Source organism: Mustela nivalis, assembly GCF_964662115.1.
Source record: "Mustela nivalis genome assembly, chromosome: 1".
NCBI classification, from domain to species: domain Eukaryota; kingdom Metazoa; phylum Chordata; class Mammalia; order Carnivora; family Mustelidae; genus Mustela; species Mustela nivalis.
In genome coordinates, this window is record NC_139020.1 from 157,832,771 (window position 1) to 157,857,416 (window position 24,646).

General features: G+C 44.8%; 2 protein-coding genes across 6 annotated transcripts in view; one reads left to right on the forward strand and one right to left on the reverse strand.

The window, feature by feature from the left end:
- Positions 1-11,050, reverse strand: part of ZXDC (ZXD family zinc finger C) — an 83,195-nt gene extending 72,145 nt beyond the window's left edge. For all 5 annotated transcript variants that reach the window (XR_014299922.1, XM_082688196.1, XM_082688195.1 and 2 more), the window contains exons 1-5: positions 10,015-11,050; positions 7,349-7,501; positions 7,175-7,253; positions 6,088-6,218; positions 1,681-1,851 (exon numbers count right to left, since the gene is read on the reverse strand). Coding sequence is in view for 4 of the 5 variants with exons in the window: in XM_082688196.1 (XP_082544322.1) it covers positions 1,681-1,851; positions 6,088-6,218; positions 7,175-7,253; positions 7,349-7,501; positions 10,015-10,981 (1,501 nt within the window). In the remaining variant the exon portion in view is untranslated. The remainder of the gene's footprint in view (positions 1-1,680; positions 1,852-6,087; positions 6,219-7,174; positions 7,254-7,348; positions 7,502-10,014) is intronic.
- Positions 1-24,646, forward strand: part of CHST13 (carbohydrate sulfotransferase 13) — a 282,606-nt gene that overhangs the window by 179,807 nt on the left and 78,153 nt on the right. The gene's annotated exons all lie outside the window — the stretch shown is intronic.

Below are 24,646 nucleotides of genomic sequence, written 5' to 3' on the forward strand. Positions count from 1 at the left end.
GATATTCAGAAATCACTGAACATTAATTAATACAGCATCTAGACCAAAGTTATAAGCATGACCATGCTCCAGTACTTCCCAGTGTATGGGACCTCAGACAAGTCCCTCTCCTATCCACCTAGGCTTCCTCAGGGATGGAGCAGTGAAGATGCCCCTGCCCCAAGATCACTTGGAGGGAACTCCAACACCCAGCCCAGGGTCTAGCAGAGTCCCTGGCAGCATCAGTCCACAACAAGGCAGGTTCCCAAGAACCCGTTTCTCACAAGGCTAGCACTGGGACACTACCTAGTTATCCACCCCTGACTATGGCAGAGTAGAATGACACGCAAGTCAGTCAATGGCACATTATAAATTCAGAGCCTGGGAAACACACGCACTACAGAGCCCCTAAGAGGCTCTCACATGGAGACAGAGACTAAGGAAACTCGTGTGGAAGGAATGATGCTGTTGCTGAGTTCTGAATGAGCCAAGCCAGGAAAGGGAGAAGAGCAGGAACACAGAGGGCCGGGTGCACAGTGTTCCACAGTGCTAGCTCAGAGCCAGGAGTGGCGAGGGCTAAGTTCTAGAGACACAAGTAGCAACACGACCAATGAGGGCCTCTCAAGACCAGCCTACAGCTCCTGACTAGACTCTGTGAGTTGAGATGACAGCTTCTCATATGAGTCCTCATTAACACCTAGAGTTCAGAAGGGCAGCTTCTTAAATCCCAAGCGAAATGGCAATTACCATTAGAGCAAAAGGAGTGACGTGACCACATCTTTAACAGGATGGGAAGAAGCCAGAGGAAGGACCTTTCCTTCAGAACACTACACAAATTCTCTTCCATGTTTTAAATATGAAAAGCCAAAGCTCAAGGACCTGTGCCTTAGCCTAGATCCCATGGCTGGGAAGTAGCTGTGCCCCAACGCTCCTGCTGCCTGTCACTCAGGTGGCAGGGAGGCAGCACACTCAAATGACTCTAACGCTAGTAAGGGCTTCCCCTGCCAGGAGCAGCAACCCCACCACGCCCCAAAGAGCAGGATGGTGTGAGCTTCAGGGCAGAGGCAGCGCATGCCCACACCCCTCAACAGTCTGCCCATAGGGCTGTGCGTGCAGCTCGAGAGGCAGACTGTCAATCCATGTCATCATGCAGCCAGACGACCAGGCCTTCATGTGCCCAGAATCCCTGCTCCAGACTACTGCTGTGGTTCCCCCACCCCTCTCCCCTACCCAGGCCCTCAAGCCCCACCCCCTGCTCACAAGGTGAACCACCACTCTGCACAACCAGACAGAGAGGGGTAAAGACAGAAACAAGGAAGGGGTAGGCTCAGAATCCAGGACAAAGGTCACAGAGAGAGACAGACTTAGGAGACACATTCTAGGAAAAGCCAACCAAGAAAAACACTGAAAATAAAAATAAACAAATAAATAATTGAATGCTCCTGGAGGGAAGCACTTCAGAGGTGAGGGATTAGGGTCAAAGGCAAAAAGTGGCAGAAGACAGTCCAAAAGATGACACTAGGCTTGGCAGCCATGGTTTATGGGCCAGTAAGACTTCGCTGTGCTCAATTAATTTAATCCATAACCAGACAGCTTCTGAAGGGGGCGGAGGAAGGAAGGAAGGACACGCTCTAGCTTCTCTGACACATGTCAAGCAGACGCATCTCTGCAGTGCCTTAAGAGAGAAGTAAACGAGCAGACCTGGGCGCCGGCTATGCTGCCGGACCACATGGGCCTTCATGCTGTGCTTGGAGGTGAAGAGTCTGTTACAGCTGGACACTGGGCAACGGCTTTTCGGAGCACCCACGTCCTGCAGGTGTTTCTTGGAGTGAATGTAGAGGCTGCTACGGGCAGAGAATCTAGCACAGCACCCTGGAACAAAAAGAACAAATGAGTGGTAAACCTGAGGCTCCCCAAGGAACCAGTGCTGACATTTCCTCCCATTGGAATCATAAGACAATGCATGCCACGCTCCAGCCACTGACCAGAGACAGACACATAGCCCTTAGAGCAACATCACAAATGTGGAGCCAAGGCAGGGTGCCCCAAGCCAGGCCTCTTTGGCATGCAGGTTATGCCAGGTGGAAGCAATTAAGGCCTAAAAGACTCGGAAATAAACTTTGACATCCCTCTGCCTACTGCCTAAAAGAATTTAGATGGAGGACATACTCCAGGAAAAAAAGCTACCACCACAGATAACTACATTATGATATGAACTAAGTATGGAGGACAGGGAGGACATAGCAAGGCCTGTTTGAGCAAAGTCTGCTCTGTGTCACATTGTTTCTGTGAGCCCAGGAAACACTTGTTCACCAAACATTTACTCATTTCCATTTTCCTATAAAATGCTTTCCTTCCCTCTGAAAGTCCCAGGTCCCTATCCAGCCTTCTCTTTAGCTCAGGATGACATACATAATTCATTTTACCTGTCTCTGAATATCATGTCTGTGTGGGTTTTCCATATATATAGAATTAAATTTTATTTTCCAGGGGTGCCTGGGTGGCTCAGTCATTGAGCATCTGCCTTCGGCTCAGGTCATGATCCCAGGGTCCCGGGATTGAGCCCTGCATTGGACTCCCTGCTCAGCAGGAAATCTGCTTCTCCCTCTTCCACTCCCCTGCTTCTATTCCCTCTCTCCCTGTCTCTCCCTCCCTGTCAAATAAATAAAGAAAACCTTTAAAATAAATAAATGATTAAATAAATCTTATTTTCTGTTAATCTGTCTCACATCAATTTAATTTAGTCCAGCGAGAACAATCTTGAAGGGTAGAAAAAAATTCTTCCTCCCCAACACAAGGAATTAAATTTGAAAGCAAACTCCATTTAAAAGGAGATAGGAAGTTCCCCATCAGTTGTGTAGAAGACACACAACCTTGACAAGTTAACGCTGGGCCTATTTCTTCACCCACTACACAAGGCTGCTGGACAAAGTTAGTTAAATTCAGTGTTAAATAACTCCTTAAAAGTTCAATCACTAAAAATTTGTACCAATTACCTGTACTTAGCTACTACTAAAAAACTGGAACCCTACAACATTTAGAATTGGAAACTATCTCAAAATATCACCAAAGCCAATTCTTCTCATTTTACTACTGAGAAACTGAGGCCTAAAGGGACCAAGCAAATGACCCTAAATCAGAAGCACAATTGGAGTCTGGAGGTGGAGTAGTCTTGCTGATTACTGAACAGCTTAGCCAGAATCAGTAAGACCACCGACCTGCAAATGTGTGTCAGAGGGAAAACAAGACAAATTACAAAGTATCACCACCTTCCTCTTGGCCTAATCTCCCACTGTTGGAGCTCTGGACCACAGGGACAAGCAGAGGGAAGCAGGGTTCTAGGCAGCTACAAGCTTGTGACCTGGTAGGGATGTGAAAACCAGCTGTCTTAAAAAAAGGGCAAAATAAGACAAACCATAAGTGACTCTTATCTCACAAAACAAACTGAGGGTTGCTTGGGGGAGGGGGGTTGGGAGAAGGGGGGTGGGGTTATGGACATTGGGGAGGGTATGTGCTATGGTAAGTGCTATGAAGTGTGTAAACCTGGCGATTCACATACCTGTACCCCGGGGGATAAAAATATATTATATGTTTATAAAAAATAAAAAATTTAAAAAAAAATTTAATTTAATTTTTAAAAAAGGGCAAAATAAAGCTAGTGTTTTATTTTGGAGTGTTCTAGAAGCAGAAGAAACAGTGTATCTCTTGAGAAGAGAGAAAAAAGGTTTCAAGAGGTATGCAGCATTTGAGGTGACTGGGTCTTGATAAATGGTAGGGGCCACACAGCAGAGCAGGAAGGTGTACAGGCTGAGCAACTGTCACGCAAGGCATGGAGGCCACCAAGCAGGGTGGGCAGACCTTGCACTCTGGAGTAACTCTACTTCAAACCCTACTGGCCATGTGGCCTTATTTATTCTTTCTGGGTCTCCTTTCCCTTTTCTGTAAAGTGGGAATGACACTTGCCTCACAGGGGTTATAAAGACTATAGGTAAACAATTCCAACCTACGGAATGCTCACACAGTGCCCAAAAAAGTAGAACAAGCACCACTGCACTTGTGGAAGCTTCTTGGGATGGCGAGGTGGAGCTGCTGGAGTCTAGGGCCTGGGGGAGGCCTATTTTAGGAAAAGAGGCTATGAAGACAGGATACGACCAGATGACTAAGGGTTTTGGCTGCCTGTAAGAGGAGTTTTGAACATACTTCACTTTCAAACAAAGCTTCCAGCTCGTTTCCAGGTCAGGCTCAGGAGAGAACATTTGGAAAACCACAAGAGGACAGATGCCTCCAGGTTCACCCCTAGATGCACTGTCTACAATGTGTCCCTTGCTCCACATGGTGCCCAGGGGTTCTCTATACCTGCAATGTCCCTTTCCAGCTGGGACACCTCCACACACACTTAAGGAGGCACAGCACAGAGCAGAGGTGCTGAAAACACTTCTTACCAAACTGCTTTGCCAAGGACAGGAGTCAACCACAACAGGGATGTCTGCCACGCTTGTTAGCAGTGGTTTCCATTTTTTTTAAATATTTGTTAACTCGACAGAGAACAAAACATACTTCATTTTCACTTGGACATCCTTTGATAGCCAGGAATGTGACTGCTTTTCCTGCGTGGTTTTATGACCACTTCAAAGATAAGGAAAAGAGGCAGAGAGTGCTTGAGCCACTTGTCAGAGGTTACAAAGTGACTTAAGTAGCAGGGTTGGGACTGGGGTCCAAGAAGCCTCAAGCCTTCAGTCACCACCCTTTACCTCCCCTCTTCAGCATACACCAATCCTTGAGCCCTGCATTCACCTCCATGGCTTAGCCCATCCCCATGTGGACCAGCCTCACTCCCAGCCCACCTCCTCATTGAGCCCAGCAAGCAATACATCCCTGCCTCCTGAGCTTGGAAAGTCTGAGGGCACCTAAAATGCAGCACATCCTCTTCTTCCAACCACCAGCCTATGTGCCCACCTCAAGTGAGATGCTGGCCTAACTACTGCTTCACCCAAAACCCCTACTCCCAATTCTATCACCAAGCACTGCCAGCACACTGTCCAATTCCTATCTCTCTCACCTGTGCATTCTCTCCCTTCCCACTGCCAAGCCCCAGTGCAGGCACAAGCCATCTCCCCAGGAAACCAGACTGAGCTCTAAACTCAGTCATGGTCCCATCACACTCCTGCCCTAACACCCAGCCTGCTGCTCTCACCATTCTGAGAGATGCCCCTACACTGGCCTCTTCTTCCTCCTTTCTAATCCTGGCAAGCTCCGCCTCCTTCTTCAGCCAACTGGGAGACCACTCCCATGCCCCCATGCTCTAGAAGCAGTCTGGGTGACCTGTGTGTCCCCACAGCACCCTATAGGCACTGGTTTACCTGGTGTGCCCCAACTAGAGCTCTGACGACAGGAGGAACTGTGTTTTGGTTAAACCACCTATATTACCTTCATGACATTCTAGGAACTGGTCTTGGCTTCAAACTGGTCTTTATTATCTCTTTTCCAGATAAGGAAATTAATGCCCAGAGAAGCTGGCCTGAGTTCATCACATGAGGGAAGAGGAAGCCAGGAAGGAGACTCACAAGCACACACTGACCTGCTCTGCCCTCCCACACACCTGCAGCAACTACAGAAGCCCAGCACACACAAGCCATGGAGCACACTTCTGCCCACGAATCATACCTTTGCTATGCAGAGAAAAAAACATCTGAATGCCCTTTTGAAAAAGCTAGCCTAACTTGACTGCTGTCCCATCATAGCACGCATAGATAGCTACCATTTACTGAATCCGTGATAGGTGCCAGATGCCAAAACAGGACTTTTCAACAGGTCATTTCATCTACTCCTCACAACCACCAAATTAAACAGGTAATAACTAGAGCCACGAATCTAGGGAGTACATTTCAGAGCCAAGAGTCAAACCAGGTCTGATTCTGAAATCTGTTCTTTTCAATACACTACTTCCAAGATAAAACAACTAACTAAAAACCAGCCAGTTAAATTTAATGCTGCAACTTACACTCGCCTTGCCTTGAAGCAAAATAAAACTTACCTTTAAACAACTTAAACTTACAATGACGAAGTCACATACTAGTTTACAGCTCAAAGTAATCTATTAAAATCTACCTTCCACGGGACACTCGAATGGCTTTGTGCCCAGGTGGGTGATGCTATGGCCCTTCAGGTGCTCTGCTCTGGTGAATGACTTCCCACAGCCTTCAACAGGGCAAGTAAACCTCCGGTCATCATCGTGTTTCCTGTCAGAAGAGAAAAACAGTGATTTTTCACTCACACAACCCGGAGACACAAAACCTCAGAAGTGATTCTTTGTTTAAGATTCTGCAAATTACAAAGTCTTAGCATTTAAAGGAAATGATCAGCACATTTCAGAAAATCTTAATTCTTTCTAACCCATGTGGACAGGTTTGCAATTTAGCTAATCCTGCAATTAGAAATTTACTTTAATGACAAGGCTGACTCAAAAGTCACAATTAGTGCTGCTTCAATCTAGGAACAAATGACTGGGTCCCAAACGTATTGACAAAGCTACCTCCAATGTTTAGAGATTCTGCTAACAAACAAAGTTTCCAGTTGCCCTACAGAGGGCAAAGAAAAGCATGCACAGAAAATCAATGGCAATGCTAAAAGGACCCCCTCAAGTTCATGCACAAATACAGTCCTTTTCAAGTAATGTTGTTATACTTAAACCCCTCAAATCCCCAGCTGTGCAAGCACAGACAAACCACCCAACCTCTCTGTCCCAATGCAAACTAGGGAGAGTAAGAACATCAAAGTCTGAAGTACGAACATCAAAGCCATGGTCATTGTGACAGTTAAAGGAGAGAGATTAAAGATAAAGTGCCGAACAACACCTGCACATAGACAAAGACCCCCAAGGACATCGTTACCAGTATGGAAAGTTTATAATGACATCAGGAAAGCTGCTTCCACACTGTTAACCTTTTTTAAATATTGAATTTTGTATAAAGTACGTAAATTACATTTAATAACAAGTATAACACAGAAAAACTGACATTAGGTGATCAGATTCTGCGTGGTTTTCTTTTTACAGCTTTCTGAACTTTCCAAACTATCTACAATGGGCTCCTTTTCTTATAACTTAAAAAAATCGACAGATATTTAATCCACAGGCTTCTGCTACTGACAAACAACTCACTCATTCTCTATATGGGTAATGAAATGTGAAGATTACCTTTTGTGTCGCAGGAGTTTAGACATGCTGGTAAAGGTCCAGCCACAACTGTCAGAGTCACAAATAAAAGGTCTTTCACCTTAGAAAACAAAAAAATTATGCCACGTAATCATAAATGCAAGCTACCACAAAGGCAAATCTTAGGTACAAATGCTGTATTCTCCAGCTCATTACCTGTATGACTTCTCAGGTGAATTTTCAGGCGACAAGCTTTGTCATATTGTTTGCTGCACCCAGGAAAGGAGCAAGAAAAGAGTTCTTGTTCCCTGAAGTGAGCTCGGTTATGGGAAAAAAGAGCACTCACTGTGATGAATGTCTTCTCACAGCCTGAACAAAGAAAACACAAACCCTGCTCACTGGTGTGACAAAAATCACATACCACAGCTAAACTAGTCACCTCTCCCGGACACCATTCACACTGAAGCAAATAAGAAAGAAAATGAGATAGAAGCAGCTCTAGAAAGTTACAACCACTGTTATAACCATTGACAACTGTCTTTGTAGCAGTGGCTAAGGGCAGGCAGCAACCACAGGCAGGCCACCTGCTGTGAAGGCGTGATCAAGGGAAAGTCCTCCAATCACAGCCTCATGCTTCCCGTTTCCACAGCACAGATCTTTCTTACATTTTGTGAACTCAAATGTCAATGCTCTTTGTGTGAGGCTACGGAAAACCCAACAAGATAGATACTAAGGAACAAGGATTCTGTCTGGGAGCGTTGAACCTGGAAGGGCCACAAACCATCATTCCACCTGAGACTTCTTATTTGCCCCTGCACGTGACGCTGTGTCCTCCGCAATTACAAATGTCCTCTTTGACATCCTCTGCAAAGGGCAGCAGCCCCCACTGTCACCTGGCTTCTCCTTTTCCTTTTGCTTATCTCACCAGGATTCCCTGCTGTCAAAGGAGGCTCCCAGAGTCATCATTCACATGGCCTTTTCCTTCACTCCCATCTTCAACCCCACTTGAGCCACCAGAAAGGAAGCTACCTCAGCAATCCCCAAACTTTCCACATCAATAGCTCTCCTTTGACAAAAAGGTTCAGTGTTTAAATAGAGTAGAAAATACCAGGTTGCAAGATTCCTATCTTTGTGGCAGCTCTTCCCAGAACCTGTAACATGCTACCATGGTGCCTATAAACCACCAAGCAGATACACACTGCACATCACCGCCTCAAAGCACTGAGCCCCAGGAACCCCACTTTCCCTAGCAACACTCAACTGGGAAATGCTCCTCTTCCTAAATGCCCCCAAATCATCCTGCTCCTCCTCTTTGGCATAAATCTGCTCTTCCCTCCCACCCCCCTCATTCCTTATTTTGGGTTTTGGTGCATTCACACACTCTAAGAGGTAAATCTCTCTGCCTTACCAAGAACCACCCTCCCTGCAATCAACAGTTAAGCCCTTTGATCCTGCCTCTGCCATCTTTCTTACAGGAAGCCCCTCACTACTCCCAATGCCTCAGCAAACTCAGGTCTAGAACATTTAATGAAGCTTCACAGTTCCCTCCCCTGAACCCACCCTCTGATCATCCAACCCCAAACTCTCAGGAGGATATCATACCCTAAAGCAAGCTAAATCCCTCACCTTCCTAGTATTACACTTGAAATGATGCTCTCAGTACACTTTACTCAGGAGCAGTCTATAAGCCAGATTCACAGTGTATAATGTAGAAAGGTTCTGAAACGGTCTAAACCTATATTCTCCACAAAGAGGGATGCACAAGCCCGTCCACAAGCATATGGGGGAAAAAGAAACTAGAACCTATTAATGTGTTTTTCATTTCACCCTTTCAAAATCCCTACAATTTAAGTATATTTTCTAACAAACACACTACTATGAGAGCACTGCACATATATAATGCATCAACACACATGAAAGGCACATGCTAGGCACATAACTGAGGTTCCACTTTAACGAAGAGGATGGAGAAGGTCCCTTGCCCTCTACTGGGCCCTCCCACACTCTCCCAACTTCACTCACCACACCACCCCACCGCACCATCACAGCCCGCACTCCCTGCCTTGGCTTTGCAATGCCACCCACCAGCACCGCCTTCCATCCCAGCCCATGCAAGCCAACTCCTTCCCAGGTAGGAATCTTCTCTTCCTCCTGGGGAGGCACACTCTCCCTCCTGGAGCATGTCAAGATTGACACCTCTCCTGGTGGAGTTCACAGTTTTGGATCCTGCATTCCCTCCTACTGCAGGCAATGACAGAGGGGAAAGAACCCTTCACTGGATTTTATCCACATTACTGGGCCTCAGACTCTTCCTCTGTAAAATGATAATTTTTAGAACTTCCCAAAACTGTTAAGTCCAAAGAAGATAAAAGCATAAAAGGCCAGAAAACTGCACTGCACCACACACCTGACTAACCCCTAGGGGCCTTAGGGTGTTCCACCTGGCCAGACTCATCTGTGCCACCTAACTATCTGATACCTGAATTTCTAACTGATGAAACCCCCAAGAAAACAGACACCTGACTCCTAAGTCAAATATCTAGTAAGATGCTTTATCACCTTCATTAACCTGAAGCACCTTAAGAGAGACCTGTTGCCCCCACCATGGGGAAGGAAGGCTGTAATTACTAGTGCTTCCTTTGTGGAGATCCCCACAGCCGTGCAGGGCTGAGGTGTCAAACCCAAATCACCTGGAAAGAACTGGAACATAACACCAGAGAGCTCCGTTCCCGCCCCTCACGCTTGGCCCATGGAACTTAAATCCTGCCCAGATGAACAGCCGGAGGCAGGGCGACGCCGCACCCACTGCTGGCGGCTGAATTTGGACCTGGGGCCCCGGGAGCCCCCCCAAGCCCGCCCGCAGGCCCGTGGCGCACGGTTACCGGGAAAGTCACACTTGTAGGGCCTCTCCGGCTCGAAGTGGCTGCGCTGGTGGGAGCTGAGTTTGGCGTGCGTGGGAAAGCGCTCGGAGCACACCTCGCACTTGAACAAGTTCTCCTGCTCGTGGCCCTTCATGTGTGCCTTGAGGTTGTACACGGTGGTAAACTTCTTGCCGCAGCCGCCCACCGGGCAGCCGAAGGGCCGCAGCTTGTCGTGCGACTGCAGGTGCCGCTTGAGCTTGTAGGAGGTAGTGAAGGCCCAGCCGCAGCCGTCCAGCGGGCACTTGAAGGGCCGCCGGCCCTGGCTGCCGCCGTGCGTCAGCAGGTGCACCTTGAGCTGGTGCTTCTTGGCGAAGGAGAGCGTGCACTGCGGCTCGGGACAGCGGTAGCCCGGGGCACTAGGGCCCGGACCCTGGGGACCCCGGCGGCCCTCGGCCGGGCTCGTGACCTCCTCGCCCGGTGGCGCCGGCGGGCCTCGGGGAGGCTGGCCCGGCTGCGGCGGCGCGGCGGCCAGCGTGAAGACGCCGTGATCGAAGCGCACCAGCAGGTCCTGGCTGTTAATGGTGACGGTGCCCGCGAGAGCCGCGCCGGACCCGGGGGCGGTGGCTGCGCAGCTGGGGCCCGGCTCGGAGTGGGTGATTGGGCTCGCGCCAGCGCCGGACCCCACCTCCCGCCGCCCGGGGTCCTCGGCCGCACCGCCACGCGCCACTTCCAGCAGCACCACGAAAGAGTCGCCACCGTCCTCGGGGGGCGGGGGGCTCGGCCCCGGGCCCGCCGACGCCGCCGGGGCCTCCCCGCGCAGCGGCCCCGGCCCGCCATCTTCGGAGCCCCGCAGCAGTAGCAGGCGGCGGCGCGCGGGGCCCGGGCTGGGCGGTGGCCCCGGGCCTCGGCGGAGTCGGCCGGGGCCGACGCCGCCGCCATGTTGAGCTCCGCGCGCTGCCGGGGCGGCGAGCAGCTTCGGAAGGTCCATCTTGGGCCCAGCCGCGGCGTCCCAGCCGCCGCCACGGAGGAAGCGCGGTCCGCCCCGCCCAGCCGTGCGCGACGCCGTGCGGCCGCCGCGACGGGTAGACACCAAAGCCCGGTGCGGAGCACGGCCGGACTCCGGCCCGGAGCTGCGCGTGCGCGTGAGCCGCGGGGCGCAGCGCGGGGCCTGTCGGGCCGGGGGTAGTTAGCGCCGCCCTGACGCGGTCCAGCGGGTTCCGCTCGCCGCCGAGCCTGGGGATTTTGGCGACCCTGACATTGCAAGCCGCATCCTGACTCCCGGCGTGGGGAACGACGCTCCCCGGACTCCAAGATCGTATCTTCCATCTGGGTGGTGGATTGATAACAGCAGCCAACTTTCTTCACGCTCACAAGTGTGAGGAAACTGAGGCACAGACGGCTTGAGTCCCTTGCCCGAGGTTACACAGCTGGGAACTAGGAGAGTCAGGATTCGGGCATCGGGCTGGGCTCACTGAACTGCAAATAGCCGGCGCTGGCCTTTGGCTCCCAGACCTTGGCGCGAAGTGCCCCCACATCCGCCCCCGCTACCCTAGCCCCTCCACGGGGACCCCCGCCTGTGCTCTTCCAACTTCCTTTCCTACCAGACTCTGTACTGGCCCACACCGCCTCAGCCCTTACTCATTGTTGCCTGAACTCCCCACCTCACCAGCTCAACCCGGATTCAGTCTGCAGTCCCTCTGCTGGGCCTCAGGTCACTGCCCTCCGGATCAGAGCCCTTCTTTCAAGCCAAGCTTCTTGGGAAAATAACACCGCAGCCTCCACCATGCATTCCACCCAATCTAGTCTCAATAGGGCCGACTTTTGTGATCTTCCAAAAGTGCAAATCAGTTGTGCCCCAGTCTTCGGGACACTCCTTTGCTCCTATGGCCTAGGTAGTCTCCCCCACATTTCTCACCACTTCACCCCTCACTCTACAGTCCCAGGGCTCCCCTATCTCTTTCCATTTCCTCCAGCAAGCCAAGCTAGTTCTGCGGGACTACACCCATGGTCTCTGCTCTGGGAAAACTGGCCTTCTGATTGGGTACACCCTCACCCAGCCCCTTATTCTCCACCCCCCCAATTTGTTACCTCTTATAGCTCTCAATTGCTATTGTTTTATTTGACCCTTTCCTGGATAATCCCCCTTTAGAATGAGACTCATTTAGGACAGGAACTGTGTTGGTCTCCTTCACAGCTGTATGCTCAGAGGCTAGTAGCAGAGACTCTCAGTAATTATTTATTGATGAATGCTGTATTGTTAAAAGTTCTTGATAAGATACATAAATATTGTTTTGAAACGAATAAGAAATATCATATTATATATATGAAATGTGAAGTTATGCCCCCAAATACATTGTTCATCAGGAAAGAATAATCTTTTCAACAAATGATTCTGGGACAACTGGGTGTCCACACATGAAAGAATGAATTTGGACCCCTACTTCCCACCAGACACAAAAAGTAACTCAAAATGGATCAAGGACCTAAATGTAAGAGTGAAAACTATAAAAGTATTAGGAGAAAAGAGTATATCTGTGTGACATAGGATTAGGTAATGGTGTCCTAGATATGAATCTAAAACACAAGCAATGAAAGAAACAAATTGGGCTTTGCCAAAACCAAAAACTCTTCTGGTCAAAGAACACCAAAAAGAAAATGAAAAGACAACCCACAGAATGGGAGAAAAATTTGCAAATCATATATCTGATAAGCAACTACTACCTAGAATATATTTTTAAAAAACCATGACTCAACAGCAAAAAGACAACCAAATTTAAAAACAAAAGATTTGAATCGACATCTCCCCAGAGATGTACAGGTGGGCAAGAAGCACATGAGGAGATGTCCAACATCATTACCCATCAGGGAAATGCAAATCAAAACCATAAGGAGATAAAATTTCTTATCTGCTAACAGCAATCATTTTTTAAAAAGAAAAACGAGTGTGAGGATGACAGAAAAATTGGAACCCTCATACATTTCTGCTGGGAATATAAAACAGTGAAGTCGGTGTGCAAGAAGGCTTGCCAGTTCCTCAAAAAGTTAAATATAGAATTTCCATATGACCCAGCAATTCCACTTGTAGGCATATACCCAAGAGAAATGAAAATGTATTCACACAAAAACTTGTTTGTGAATGGTCATAGTAGTATGCTGTATAATAAAAAGTGGAAACAACAAAGTGTCCATCAATAGACAAATGGATAGAAAAATTGCAGTGTATCCACACAATAGAATATAACTGGGCCATAAAAAGGAATGAAGTATTGATACAGGCTACAACATGAGTGAACCTTGAAAACATGCAAGGGGGGAAAAGCCAGACACAAAACACATAATACATGAGTCCACTCATATGTCTAGAAAAGGTAAACCCATAGAGCCAGAAAGTAGATTAGTGGTTGCCAAGGGCCAGAAGGTGAGGGGAAATCAGAGATAACTGCTGATAGCTACAGTATTTCTTATGGGAGTGATGGAAATGTTTTGGAGTTAGACGGTGGTGATGAGTCCACAACACAGTTGAACATACTAAAAACCACTGACTTATACACTTTAAAATAGTGACTTTTATGTTCTGATTGGTTCTGTTAAAAATATATTGTTGGGAAAAATCAATGCAGAACAATTGTTTACATTTAGAAGGATCCCATTTGTGTAAGAAGGGAAAACTATACCTATGCTCATATGCTTGCATATCCTTAGAAAGTTTGTAAAAAGATACACAAGACACTGCTAGTACTTGTGACTATTTCTAAAGTGAGGTGGGGAAGGGCACCTTCACTTAATACTTCTCTCCTGTTGGCACTATTTGCTTTTTTTTAGATCATGAGTGGGATTCTGTTTTTGTATTTGTTGTTTTATTTTAATTCCAGTGTAATTAATATACAGTGTTATATTAGTTTCCAGTGCACAACATAGAGAGTGATTCAACAGTTCTATACATTACTCAGTGCTCATGACAGTAAGTGTACTCTTAGTCCCCTTCACTATTTTATCTAGTCCCTGCCCCCCACCTCCCATCTGCTACCACCAATTTGTTCTCTGTATTTAAGAGTCTGGTTTCTTGTTCATCTTCTTTCTTTGTCATTAGTTTCTTAAATTCTACATATGAGTGAAATCATTCGGTGTTTGTTTTTCTCTGACTTATTTCACTTAACATTATACTCTCTAGTTCCATCTAGATCATTGCAAATGGCAAGATTTCAGTCTTTTTTATGGCTGAGTAATATTTCATTGTATGTATATACACCACATCCTTATCCATCCATCTGTTGATGGACACTTGGGCTATTTCCTTATCTTGACCATTGTAAATAGTGCTGCTATAAAGATAGGGGTGTTGTGTTCCTTAAATTAATGTTTTTGTATTCTTTGGGTAAATACCCAGTAAGGATTGCTGGATCTAGGGTAGTTCTATTTTTAACCTTGTGAGGAAACTCCATACTATTTTCCACAGTGACTGCAACAGTTTGCATTCCCACCAACAGTGCCAACACCTGTTGTTTCTTGTGTTGTTGATTTTAACCATTCTGACAAGTATGATGTGATATCTCATTATACTTTTGATTTACATCTCCCTGACAATGAGTGATGGTGGGCATCTATTTACATCTCTGTTAGCCCTCTATATACCTTCTTAGGAGAAATGTCTGTCCATATCTTCTGCCCAACTTTTATTGGATTATTTGGTTTTGGGATGTTGAGCTGTGTAAGTTCTTTATATATTGTGGCTACAGACCCTTTATCAGATATGTCATTTGCAAATATCTTTTCCCATTCCATAGGTTGCCTTTTAGTTTTTTGATTGTTTCCTTGGTTGTGTAGAAGCTTTTTATTTTAATGTGGTCCCAAAAGTTTAATTTTGCTTGTGTTCCCCTTGCCTCAGGAGACATATCTAGAAAAATGTTGCTACAGTCAATGTCAGAGAAATTACTGTCTGTGCTCTCTTTGAGGACTTTTATGGTTTCATGTCTCACATTTATATCTTTAATCCATTTTGAATAATATTTTTGTGTATGATGTAAGAAAGTGGGCCAGTTTCATTCTTTTGTATGTAGCCACCCCGTTTCCCCAACACCATTTGTTGAAGAAACTGTCTTTTTCCCATTGGATATACTTATCTCCCTGCTCAGTGAGGAGTCTGCATCTTCCTCTCCCTCTGCCCCTCCCCCCCGACTCCTGCGCGGGCTCTCTCTCTCAAATAAATAAAATCTTTTTTTAAAAAAAGATACTCCCGGTATCTTTCATAACACTTTAAAATGAGTGAAATTAACTTTATTGAACATCTGGCAAGGACTCATCTCACCCTTCCTCCTGCCTGAGGTTCTCCATCACTGCTAGTAATAAAGGCTCATAGTGAGGGAGCAGATGTGCTAGCTCCTGTGCTGGGCTTGAATAGTTGATGTTGTTCCATGGTGTCTCAGTCTGAATGGAAATCTCCAAGCATGTGTGTGTAGGAAGCGGTTTGGGGCAGCCAGAGAGGAGAAGCAGTTGACACATAAGGGCTTGTCACATTTGCTTGCAATGGGGGAGAAATCCCACCAGGCCAGATGTTGCTGGGAGCCCAGCACTATAGCCAGGGGGCACAAGGGTGTAAGAATCCCTGCCTCCAGGGGTCCCAAACAGTCCCAGGTTGGGCCACTCACCACTGGCAAAATCCAAAGGCAGAGAAATAAGCAGTAGTGAAACAAGAAAGGCATTCCTTTACTGAGGCCACCACTGGGAAGACCGCTGACTAGTGTCTCATAGATAGTCTCTGAAGTGCCGAAAATTGTTCCTCGTTGATATAAGGAAAATGTGGGAGAAAAGGGGGTGGGTACATGCAGAAGGGTGGTGAAAGTTTTATCCTGGGCAGGGCTTTGCTGGCTCAGGGCAATCCTTATTGCTTTAGGGGGTGATTTCATTCCTATTAGGGGTTGCTTGGCTGCAAGGGTCTTTTGCCTGAATTAAGAGACAAAATGAAAAGAATTTAATCAATTAGAAAATACAGACTGAGGTCAAAACGGAGGGAGCAGAAGTCTGCTATGAGAACTTTGATGACATCCTTGTGGTCTTTGGATTGCCCCCATCCATGTGCAAAGCATCGCCAAGTTCTGGCAGGAGTAGGGATGGGCTGTGGTTGGGAGGGAGTTCCAATGTGCATGCTCCTTCCAACACCACTGAGACAGGGAAACTAAAGGGACCCCATGAAAACCTGCTTTTTTCTTCTCTTCCCGCTCCTGTTCTTGCTGGGACCTATAAGCCTGGCTTACACACACCTCATCGAACAGATAACGTGAGTCTGTTTTGTAAAGCAGGGAATTAATAACTTCTTTGGAGGCTTCCAGCACAATAGGTAGCATCTAAGGAGGAGCCGATGGTGTCATTATGGATGTTTTCCAAGACCACTGACTTACCAAGCCACCTGACTCCTGGGCAGAAATGACTTACAGATGTCAGCTAAACACTCATCTTTGTTCCTGGGATGCCCAAGAAGACACATGTGCTGAACCACAATCCTCAACAAAAACCCCAGTCTCCAAGCAAAGATGAGACTCACCCTTTCTCCCTTTCTGAGCCTCCCAGATGCTCTGTCTGTGTGTGCTCTCTATACATCTGTGATAAACGCTGCTCTCACTTCTCCATGCATTTGATTTCTATCCCACCCAAAGCCAAGGATCTTCCTGGCTGGTCCTGTGGGAAGTCCTCTGTGTTCTCGGACCTGGCCAGCCTGCATCACCACTAACCAGTTAACACAATTCTTACACTATCTACCTGGAGATAGGGTCAGATTGCCTAGGTTATAGGCTCAGTCCTACAAGACTGCACCCCTTCACACACACACACATCAGTTTCAAGCCCCGGTTGTCAGCTGTGCTTCTGATTGACCAACAATAGATTGGAGACTCCCATGACTCCCTGCTTTGGTTTGATTCATGAGCTAGAGTGGCTCACAGAACTTTGAGGAACATTTTTTTAAAAATATTTTATTGATCTGAGTGAGAGAGTAAAAGAGTGAGTGAGCAGGACCTGGAGAAGGAGCAGAAGGAGAGGGAGAAAACAGGATCCCCACTGAGCCGGGAGCTTGCTGCGGAGTTTGAGTCCAGGACCCTGGGATCCTGACCTGAGCCGAAGGAAGATGTTTAACCAACTGAGCCCCTCAGAGGGACATTTTACTTACCAGCTTACCAGTAAAGGATGTAGCTTAGGAAAAGCCAGATAGAAGAAATACATAGAACAAGGTATGAGGAAGGGGTGCAGAGCTTCCATGCCCTCTCAACACACCATTCTCCCCAAATCTCCATGTTCCCCAACCCATAAGCTCTCCTAGCCCTGTCCTTTTGGGTTTCTACGTTTCAGTACTCTGGCATGATTGATCAAACCATTGCCATTAATGATGGATTCAATCTCTAGCTCCTCTCCTCTTTCCAGAAGTCAGAGGGTAGGACTGAAAGTTACAACCCTGTCATCACTCCTTAGTTCCCCTTGCAACCAGTCATCATCCTTAGGTATTCTCCAAAAGTTACCTCATTAACATAAAGGCAGGTGTACTTGAAAGAAGTTTGTTATGAATATCAAAGCACCTTTTTAAAAATGATTTTATTTATCTGAGAGAGAGAGAGAATGAGCAGGGGGAAGGACAGAGGGCAAAGCAGACTCCCCGCTGAGCAGGGAGCCCAATGTGGGGGTTGATGCAAGGACCCTGAGATCATGACTAGCTGAAGCCAGCTGCTTAACCGACTGAGCCTCAAGTCCCCAGAATATCAAAACATCTTGATCACACTTGTCAGTTAGAAATTCCAAGGGTTTTAGGAGCTCTGGGAATGAAAACCAAGTGTCTATATATTTGGAATGAATACAGAGAAATAGGAATGAAGACCAAATATCTATATATATATTTTTTTATTATAAACCAGAATATTGCAGAGTGAAAGGAAACTTCTCTGTCCGGGATTTCTGTGCTGGTTAGTTTTACGGATCAACTTCAGTGGGCCATTTTAACATTGTTTCTGGATATGTCCCTGTGGGTGATTCCAGATAGGATTAGCATTTAAGTGGATGGCTCTTATCCAGGTAGGTGGGCATCTGCAATCTTTTGAAATCTCAATCTGTTGAGGTCTGAACAGAACAAAAGGCAGAGGAAGAGGAATTTCCTGTTCCATACCTCACTGAGCTGGAATACCTCATTTCATCTCCTGCTCTTGGACAGGGGTTTACACCACTGCTTCCCTGGTTTACAGGCATTCAGATTTAACTGAATTACGCCTCTGGCCTTCCCAGGCATCTAGTTTATGGTTCCACAGGACTGCCAAGATATATATAGCAATGATATCTATCTATATGGAGACATCTATAATATCTATATCTATATTATATATATACATATGTACAGCTATATCTCCTCTTGGTTCCATTTATCTAGAGAACAATAATACCAGAGATCTGAATCCCACCAGAGACCCTGCAGATGACACACAGTGCAAAGCATCTCAAGCCCAGGAAGGAACAACACTTGGCCTTACCATTGGAGGGCATTAAGGACTGGTAGGGACTGTGGCAAAGTGGAAAAAACAAGTGTAGCCCCAAGGAGCTTCCAGCTGATTGCTGATGCAGAGGTGGTAAGGGCACGATGTCACCTGATCCCTTGACTTCTTTAAGTACACTGAAAATCTGGACATTTAAGTGAAATCTTCCAACTTGTAAAAGTTGGTGACAAGTGGCGCCTAAGTGGCTCAGTGGGTTACAGCCTCTGCCTTCGGCTCAGGTCATGATCCCAGGGTCCTGTGACTGAGCCCCACATCAGGCTCTCTGCTCAGTGGGGAGCCTGCTTCCTCCTCTCTCTCTCTCTGACTGCCTCTCCACCTACTTGTGATCTCTCTCTCTCTGCCAAATAAATAAATAAAATCTTTTTTTAAAAAAAGTTGATGATAAAGTCAAACATTTTTATTTTTTTAATATTTTATTTATTTGAGAAGTAGGGATAGTGAGAGAGGGCACAAGTAGGGGCAGGGAGAGGGAGAAGCAGACTCCCTGCCAAGCAGGGTGCCTGACACGATGCTCAATCCCAGGACCCCGGGATCATGACCCAAGTTGAAGGCTGATGCCCAGCCAAATGAGCCACCCAGGCGCCCCGAAAGTCAAACTTTTTTTCAAATTAAGATATAATGTATTATTTGCCCCAGGGGTACAGGTCTGTGAATCATCAGGTTTACACATTTCACAGTACTCACCACAGCACATACCCTCCCCAATGTCCATAACCCCATCACCCTCTCCCGAGCCCCCTCTCCCCAGCAACCCTCAGTTTGTTTTGTGAGATTGCGTCTGATGGTTTGCCTCCCTCCCGATCCCATTTTCTTTCATTTTTTTCCTCCCTACCCCTCACAACCCCTCACCCTGCCTCTCAAATTCCTCATATCAGAGAGATCAAATGATAATTATCTTTTTCTGATTGACATTTTTCACTCAACATAATATACTCTATTTCATCCACATAGTTGCAAATGGCAAGATTTCATTTCCCTTGATGGCTGCATAGTATTCCATTCTATATATATATATATAGAGAGAGAGAGAGAGAGAGAGAGAGATCGATATCTATATCTATATCTGTATCTGTATCTATATCTATATATCACACTTCTTCTTTACCCATTCATCTGTTGTTGGACATCTATCCTTTCCATAGTTGGGATATTGTGGACATTGCTGCTATAAACATTCGGGTGCACATGCCCCTTTGGATCACTACGTTTGTATCTCTAGGGTAAATACCTACTAGTGTGATTGCTGGTTCTAGGGTAGCTCTATATTCAACTTTTTGAGGAACTTCCATATTGTTCTCCAGAGTGGCTGCACCAGCTCACAGTCCACCAACAGTGTAAGAGGGTTCCCCTTTCTCCTCATCCTCACCAGCATCTGTCGTTTCCTGACTTGTTAATTTTAGCCATTCTGACTGGTGTGAGGTGGTATCTCACTGTAGTTTTGATTTGTATTTCCCTGATGCCGAGAGATGTAGAGCACTTTCTCATGTGTCTGTTGGCCATCTGAATGTCTTCTTTGCAGAAATGTCTGTTCATGTCTTATGCCCATTTCTTGATTGGAATATTTGTTCTTTGGGTGTTGACTTTGATAAGTTCTTTATAGATTTTGGATACTAGTCCTTTATCTGATATGTCATTTGTGAATATCTTCTCCCTTTCTGTCAGTTGTCTTTTGGTTTTGTTGACTGTTTCCTTTGTTGTGCAAAAAATTTTGATCTTGATGAAGTCCCAATAGTTCATTTTTGTCCTTGCTTCCCTTGCCTTTGGTGATGTTTCTAGGAAGAAGTTGCCACGGTTGAGGTCAAAGAGGTTGCTGCCTATGTTCTCCTCAAGGATTTTGATGGATTCCCATCTCATATTGAGGTTCTTCATCCATTTTGAGTCTATTTCTGTGTGTGGTATGAGTAAATGGTCCAGTGTCATTCTTCTGCATGTGGCTGTCCAATTTTTTTCAACATCATTTGTTGAAGAGACTGTCTGTTTTCCATTGGAATTCTTTCTGGCTTCATCGAAGATTAGTTGACCATAGAGTTGAGGGTCTATATCTGGGATCTATGTGTCTGTTTTTGTGCCAGTACCATACTGTCTTGATAATTACAGCTTTGTAATAGAGCTTGAAGTCCAGAATGTGATGCCACCAACTTTGGTTAACTTTTTCAACATTCCTCTGGCTATTCAGGATCTTCTCTGGTTCCATATAAATTTTAGGATTATTTGTTCTATTTCTTTGAAAAAAGTTGATGGTATTTTGATAGGGATTGGGTTAAATGTGTAGATTCCTTTAGGTAGCATAGACATTTTCACAATATTTGTTCTTCCAGTCCATGAGCATGGAACACTTTCCCATTTCTTTGTGTCTTCCTTAATTTCTTTTAAGAGTACTTTATAGTTTTCTGAATACAGACTCTTTGCCTCTTTGGTTAGGGTTATTTGGTTATTCCTAGGTATCTTATGATTTTGGGTGCACTTGTAAATGGGATTGACTCCTTAATTTCTCTTTTTCTGTCTTGCCGTTGGTGTATAGAAATGCAACTGATTTCTGTGCATTGATTTTATATCCTGACACTTTACTGAATTCCTGTATGAGTTCTAGCAGTTTTAGAGTGCAACTTTTGTGTTTTCCACATAAAGTATCATATCATCTGTAAACAGTGAGAGTTTGACTTCTTTGCTGATTTGGATGCCTTTAATTTCTTTTTGTTGTCTGATTGCTGAGGCTAGGACTTCTAGTATTATGTCGAAAAGCAGTGGTGATAGTGGACATCCCTGCCATGTCCCTGACCTTAGGGGAAAAGCACTTAGTTTTTCCCCCATGGAGAATGATATTTGCAGTGGGTTTTTCATAGCTGGCTTTGATGATATTGAGGAATGTGCCCACTATCCCTACACTTGGAAGAGTTTTGATCAAGAAAGGATGCTGTACTTTGTCAAATGCTTTTTCAGAATCTATTGAGAGTATCATATGGTTCTTTTTCTTTCTTTTATTAATGTTTTCTATCACATTGATTTGCAGATGTTAAACCAACCTTGTAGCCCAGGAATAAATACCACTTGGTTGTGATGAATAATCCTTTTAATGTACTGTTGGATCCTATTGCTAGTATTTTAGTGAGAATTTTTGCATCTGTGTGCATTGAGGATATTGGTCTGTAATCCTCCTTTTTGATGGGGTCTTTGATTTGGGATCAAGGTAATGCTGGATTCATAAAATGAATTTCGACGTTTTCCTTCTATTTCAATTTTTTGGAACAGTTTCAGGAGAGTAGGTATGAATTCTTCTTTAGATGTTTAGTAGTATTCCCCTGGGAAGACATCTGGCCCTGGGCTTTTGTCTGTTGGAAGATATATGATGACTGCTTCAATCTCCTTACTGGTCATGGGTCTTTTCAGGTTTTCTATTTCTTCCTGGTTCAGTTTTATTTGTTTATATGTCTCTAGGAATGCATCCATTTCTTCCAGATTGTCAAATTTGCTGGCGTATAGTTTCCCATAATATGGTCTTATAATTGTTTGCATTTCGTTGGTGTTGGTTATAATCTCTCCTCTTTTGTTAATGATTTTATTTATTTGGGTCCTTTCTCTTTTCTTTTTGATAAATCTGGCCAGGGGTTTATCAATCTTATTAATTCTTTCAAGGAACCAGCTCCTAGTTTCATTGATTTGTCCTACCATTCTTTTGGTTTCTATTTCATTGATTTCTGCTCTGATCTTTATGATATCTCCTCTGCTGGGTTTAGGCTTTCTTTGATGTTCTTTCTTCAGCTCCTTTAGGTGTAGGGTTAGGTTGTGTACTTGAGACCTTTCTTGTTCCTTGAGAAAGGCTTGTATGGCTATATATTTTCCTCTCAAGGACTGCCTTTGCTGTGTCCCAAAGATTTTGATGTGATTTCATTTTCATTTGTTTCCATGAATTTTTTTCAATTCTTCTTTAATTTCCTGGTTGACCTATTCATTCTTTAGTAGGATACTATTTAACCTCCATGTATTTGAGTTCTAGCTTCAGAGCATTAATGGCCCCAACCTTTTGGTACCAGTTGAGACCTGATTTGTGACCCAGGATGGGATCTATTCTGGAGAATGTTCCATGTGCACTAGAGAAGAATGTGTATTCTGTTGCTTTGGGTTGGAATGTTCTGAATATATCTGTGATGTCCATCTGGTCCAGTGTGTCATTTAAGGCCTTTATTTTCTTGTTGGTCTTTTGCTTGGATGATCTGTCCATTTCAGTGAGGGGGGTGTTAAAGTGCCCTACTATTATTGTATTATTGTCGATGTGTTTCTTTGATTTTGTTATTAATTGGTTTATATAGTTGGTCACTCCTATGTTAGGGACATAGATATTTAAAATTGTTAGATCTTGTTGGACAGACCCTTTGAGTATGATATAGTGTCTTTACTCATCTTTTATAATAGTCTTTGGCTTAAAATCTAATTGATCTGATACAAGGATTGCCACCCCCGCTTTCTTTTGATGTCCATTAGCATGAAAAATTGTTTTAGAACCCCTCACCTTAAATCAGGGAATGTCTTTGTGTCTAAAATGAGTTCCCTGTAGACAGACAGCTTTTTTTTTTTTAATCCATTCTGATAACCTATATCTTTTGATTGGGGCATTTAGCCCATTTACTAAATTCAGGGTAACGATTGAAAGATATGAATTTAGTGCCATTGTATTGCCTGTAAGGTAACTGTTACTATATATTGTCTCTGTTCCTTTCTGGTCTACTACTTTTAGGCTCCCTCTTTGCTTAGAGGACCCCTTTCAATATTTCCTGTAGGGCTGGTTTGGTGTTTGCAAATTCTTTCAGTTTTTTTATGTCGTGGAAGCTTTTTATCTCAGCTTCTATTTTCAATAATTATCTAGCTGGATATAGTATTGTTGGCTGTATATTTTTCTCATTTAGTGCTCTGAATGTATCATATCAGTCCTTTCTGGCCTGCCAGGTCTCTTTGGATAGGTCTGCTGCCGAATCTGACTACCATTGTATGTTGTAGACCACTTGTCCTGAGCTGCTTTCAGGATTTTCTTTTTGTCACTAAGACTTGTAAGTTTTAGTACTAGGTGATGGGGTGTGGGCCTATTTTTATTGATTTTAAGGGTTCTCTGTGCCTCCTGGATTTTGATGCTTGTTCCCTTTGCCACATTAGGGAAATTCCCTACTCTAATTTGCTCCAATATACCTTATGCCCCTCTCTTTTTTCTTCTTCTTCTGTGATCCCAATTATTCTAATATTGTTTCATCTTATGGTATCACTTATCTCTTGAATTCTCCCCTTATGGTCCAGGAGTTGTTTGTCTGATTTTTGCTCAGCTTTTTTATTTTCTGTCATTTGGTCTTCTGTATCACTAATTCTCTCTTCTGCCTCATTTATCCTAGCAGTAAGAGCCTCCATTTTTTATTGCATCTCATTAATAGCTTTTTAAATTTCAACTTTGTTAGATTTTAGTTTATTTCTCCAGAAAGGGATTCTCTAATATCTTCCATGCTTTTTTTTTAAGCCCAGCTAACACCTTGATAATCGTCATTCTGAATTCTAGTTCTGACATATTACTCATGTCTGTATTGATTAGGTCCCCAGCCATTGGTACTGTCTCTTGTTCTTTTTTTGTGGTGAGTTTTTCCACCTTGTCATTTTATCCAGATAAGAATAGATGAATGAGAGAACAAAATTATAAAAGGGTGGCAATGACCCCAGCAAAATACATGCTGACCAATCAGAAGAGACCCAAAATTGGGGGGGGGGCAAGAAAGGGAGGAAAAAAGGAAATATATATATGTTTGTGTGTGTGTGTGTATGTGTGTGTGTGTGTGTATGATAGACTGGTGAATAGAACAGAGCCACTCACTTGATTTTGGGTGTATTCTGGTCTCTTAGAAGAAACTACCTCCCAAAATTTTAAAGAAAGAAAAACTTATATATATACAAAAATAAAGGTAAACATGATGAAGGGAGGGAATATGACTGCAAAGATGAAAATTAAAAACAATTCTAAAAAAGGAATTGGTAAGAGTAAATTGGTTAGAAAAAGAAAAAAAAAGAGGAGAGAATGTGAACAGGCTGGAGACTATAACATAGCCTTGTGCTAGATTTAGGGTATATTTTGATGTATTAAAAGAAATTATATCCCA